Below are 3,670 nucleotides of genomic sequence, written 5' to 3'. Positions count from 1 at the left end.
CTGAGGGGCAGGAGCGTGTCCTGAGGAGGGCTGCGGGGCAGGTGCGGATCCTGAGTAGGCCCCAAGAGACCCCGCGTTCGCCCTCATGTTGCTGCCCTCCAGTTCTCCTTCAACGCTCGTTCACCAACTCTCTGCTCTCTTGCAGCATGGAGGAGCCTGTGGGAGCACGGCCCCAGGGATGGCAGCAGCAGCAGCAGCGGCCTGGAGGGCCTGGCCCGACTCTCCCTTTGCTCTGGAGGCAGAGCATGGAGGTAGGGCCGTCTGGCTTTGCACACTCATCCCCTCACCGCCGGTGTTGGTGCCTGGCACCCACCACGCCTCTGCACGGGGCTGCTGAAGAGAAGGAATGGAACCAGTACTGTTAGGATGAAAGCATGGGATGGAGGGCCTCACCTCTCCTGTCTGAACAGGCAGATGGGTCACTGCCTCTGTCAGCCCAGGCTGGCTTGGGAGCTTGAAGAGCAGAGAGATTTACCAGAAAATAATATATTAGTGTTTGCCAGACTCTGAATTTAGCTCCCTGGGAACCTGGTCTGACAAGGCAGAGCCGTGTCCTTGTGAAGACAGCGCCGACCACGCTGAGTGAGTGGACACTTGCAGCTCAATAATTACCATTTGTGATTGCCAAGGTCCAGCAGCTCTCTCTTGGCTCGCACATTCCCACGCCTTCTCTGGACTGATCATAATGTCCTGCACGAGCAAGCACTAATTGTCTGGGGATAAGCTGTTCCTTGAGATGATAATGGTTGTTCTCAGCCCTGTCTGTACGTGATGCTGACCTGTGGTTCCTTTAGGAGTTTGCCGTTTATGTGCGGAGCTCGGTCAAGGCAGAGCCCTTGGGGGAAACGGAGAGATGAAAATGTCTGTGCTGACCTGAGCAGCGTTGTCCCACATCACCCTGTTAGAAACCTCTTGAAACTTGGGACATGGAAAAGAGTCTTCTGTATCCCCAGAGCTGTGTAAATCAACTGTGGGACCTGTGAGTCCCAGTCCCACAGCCCTGTGTCCACTCCCTGTCCAAAAAAAAACCTCTCTCATGGGGGTACCAGTGATTTGGTATTTTTAGATCCACATAAGAAAGTGCAATGGAAGTGATCTGTTCCTGGGGCAGGGATTAAACTAGCAGTTCAGCTTTATCCTTGTTAAGTACTGGCACACAGTCCTGCCAATTGAAGAGCTTTCTGCCACATCCTTGGGGTGGTTCTCTTCCCCTGAGCAGTTTTTAGCTGTTGTTTTCTCTCTTTTCTGTGCAGGATTCAACGGGCCAGGCCGTTCTCTCTGTCTGCTGCCACCAGAGCCATCCTAGGGATGGGCAGATGGGGAGGTGATGGTGGGAAGCAGCAGCTGACCCTGCAGGACGTGGCAGCGCTGATTCAGAACAAGGAGTGTCGGCGAGTGGTGGTGATGGCTGGCGCTGGGATTAGCACCCCCAGTGGCATCCCAGATTTTAGGTAATGCTTCCATCGCTCATTTGTCCTTTTTAAGTGCTGGGAGGGCAAAGACCTTCAGCTTCCATAATGCTGGTGCCTGCTGCTCCTCTTGCCCCTCCGTTTTGTTTATCTGTGCCAGGCTGCCCTGGGCACAGGAGTTTCCGTGCCTGCTGCTCTTCCTCCTCCAGCCAAAGGCTGCCTCGGACTCTGGGCCAGTTCTTGGCCCAGGTTTTCAGGACAGTGAAGTCACACTCGTCGCTTGATTCTGTGGATGCACTCCCTGCACTGTCTTGGCCTCCAGAGAAGAGCCAATGTGGCCGCAGCACTGGCTTGAGACGCCTCAGCTAAGGAGAGCACGGCCCTTACATCCTTATCCTCAGCCCTCTGCAGCCAGGGAAGGTGGGGCAGCTGTAGGGCAGGGGTGAGAGGCAGGTTCTCCTTTGCAGCAGTAATCTCAGCTGCTCTCGACACACAACGGACAGCACAAAGTGGGTGGACACCCAGGGACCTGGCTGGCTGCACTGTCGTGGGCACACTGACTGCCAGTTCCACTCTCCTCTCATTGCAGATCCCCAGGGAGTGGCCTTTACAGTAACCTCGAGCAATACAACATCCCTTACCCAGAAGCCATATTTGAACTGAGGTATTTCTTCATCAACCCTAAGCCCTTTTTCACTTTGGCCAAGGAGCTCTACCCTGGCAACTACAGACCCAACTACGCCCACTACTTCTTGAGGCTCCTGCATGACAAAGGGCTCCTCTTGCGCCTCTACACCCAGAATATCGACGGATTGGAGAGAGGTGAGTTTCCCTTCCTCAGCTCTCAGTGAGAAGAGGTGAGAGTGAGAAGCAGAATAGGAGGCGGGGCTGGGGAAATGCCCAGTGAATGTGAGGCCTCTGGTTCAGCCACCTCACACTGAGCTGCTCCTCTCCCACACGCTGTGTTCCAGTTGCTGGGATCCCTCCCGATAGACTGGTGGAAGCCCACGGCACCTTCGCCACTGCCACTTGTACAGTCTGTCGAAGGAAGTTCCCAGGAGAGGACTTCAGGGTGAGTGCTCCCAGCTGGGCATCGACACATAAATGAATGCAAGGAGAAGACCCTCTTGAGGGTTATTTTGCCTTCAGGGCCAAGAGGTTTTATTGGAGGGGACCAGACCTGGGGCTGGGTGTTGCTGTGAGGATGTGTTGTGGTTCTGACCCTGCTTTTGCAGGTATGTGCTGACCTGTAACGATTGCTGTTGGGTGCTCTTGCTCCAGGGGGACGTCATGGCAGACAAGGTCCCTCACTGTCGCGTCTGCACTGGAGTCATCAAGCCTGACATTGTGTTCTTTGGTGAGGAGCTCCCACAGCGCTTCTTCCTGCACGTCACCGACTTCCCCATGGCAGACCTGCTTTTCATCATCGGAACATCCCTGGAGGTCTGGGACCAAGGGAAACTGCTGCTCACAAGGAGAAAAAGGCACATGGAAAACAGAGCCCGAGGGGGACTCTGGAGGAGGGAGAGGGTTTAGAGAAGGCAAGAAAGCGGGGTCATTGAGGTAAAATTTGAGGTGGCAGGGTAAGAAATAGGGTGCATGTGCTCGGAGACCCTCAGTGGGGTGATGTGTCTCTGCTCCTTCGGTTGCCTCCCTTTAGGTGGAGCCCTTTGCCAGCCTGGCAGGAGCCATTCGCAGCTCTGTCCCCCGAGTCCTGATCAACCGAGATCTCGTTGGACCCTTTGCCTGGGGACCGCGCTACAACGATGTAGCCCAGCTGGGGGACGTGGTCAGTGGGGTCGAGAAGCTGGTGGAGCTGCTGGGCTGGAACAAAGAGATGCAAACGCTGATTCAGAAGGAAAAAGAAAAGGTGGGAAGGGGCTCAGAGCCCTGTCCCCTCCCTCAGCCTCTTGGTTCCTTGTCCTGGAGTTGTTCTGGGGGGAACAGGTTTGTTCCTGCTGGGGTTGGGCTCGCACCACAGCCATTGCTATGCCTGCAGCCTGCATTCAGAGAAAGTGACCGCAGAAAAGTGCAACAGAGTTAAAAAACCAGCAAACCTCAGTGCTGTTTCACAGTGAAGGTGCCACAGACTGGGAGGGTGCGGGTCTGCCAACCTCAGCTGAAATAGGAAGAGTATGGGAAAGGCCAGGCTTTGGGTTGAATGAACGTGCTTCAGGGCTTCTTCAGGCACTGACCCACTCAGTTACTGAAGAGCTTTCTGTGGATTTCATCTGGGTTTTTTTTTAATCATTCCCAAACAC

The 3,670-nt window shown here is 55.0% G+C and overlaps 1 protein-coding gene across 1 annotated transcript; it reads left to right on the top strand.

Annotated features, from left to right (window-relative positions):
* The first annotated feature begins 1,253 nt into the window (after positions 1–1,253).
* LOC104534860 (NAD-dependent protein deacetylase sirtuin-3-like) lies at positions 1,254–3,487 on the top strand. The gene is given in 7 exon segments (XM_010192184.1): positions 1,254–1,451; positions 1,999–2,231; positions 2,381–2,481; positions 2,691–2,852; positions 3,070–3,298; positions 3,301–3,356; positions 3,359–3,487. Coding segments are annotated over 7 exon segments (1,053 nt in total). The 5' UTR covers positions 1,254–1,308.
* The last annotated feature ends 183 nt before the right edge of the window (positions 3,488–3,670 follow it).

This window comes from Mesitornis unicolor, unplaced genomic scaffold (genome assembly GCF_000695765.1).
Source record: "Mesitornis unicolor isolate BGI_N332 unplaced genomic scaffold, ASM69576v1 Scaffold54169, whole genome shotgun sequence".
NCBI classification, from domain to species: domain Eukaryota; kingdom Metazoa; phylum Chordata; class Aves; order Mesitornithiformes; family Mesitornithidae; genus Mesitornis; species Mesitornis unicolor.
The sequence above is the reverse complement of the archived record's forward strand: the minus strand, read 5'-3'. Positions and strand labels throughout refer to the sequence as shown.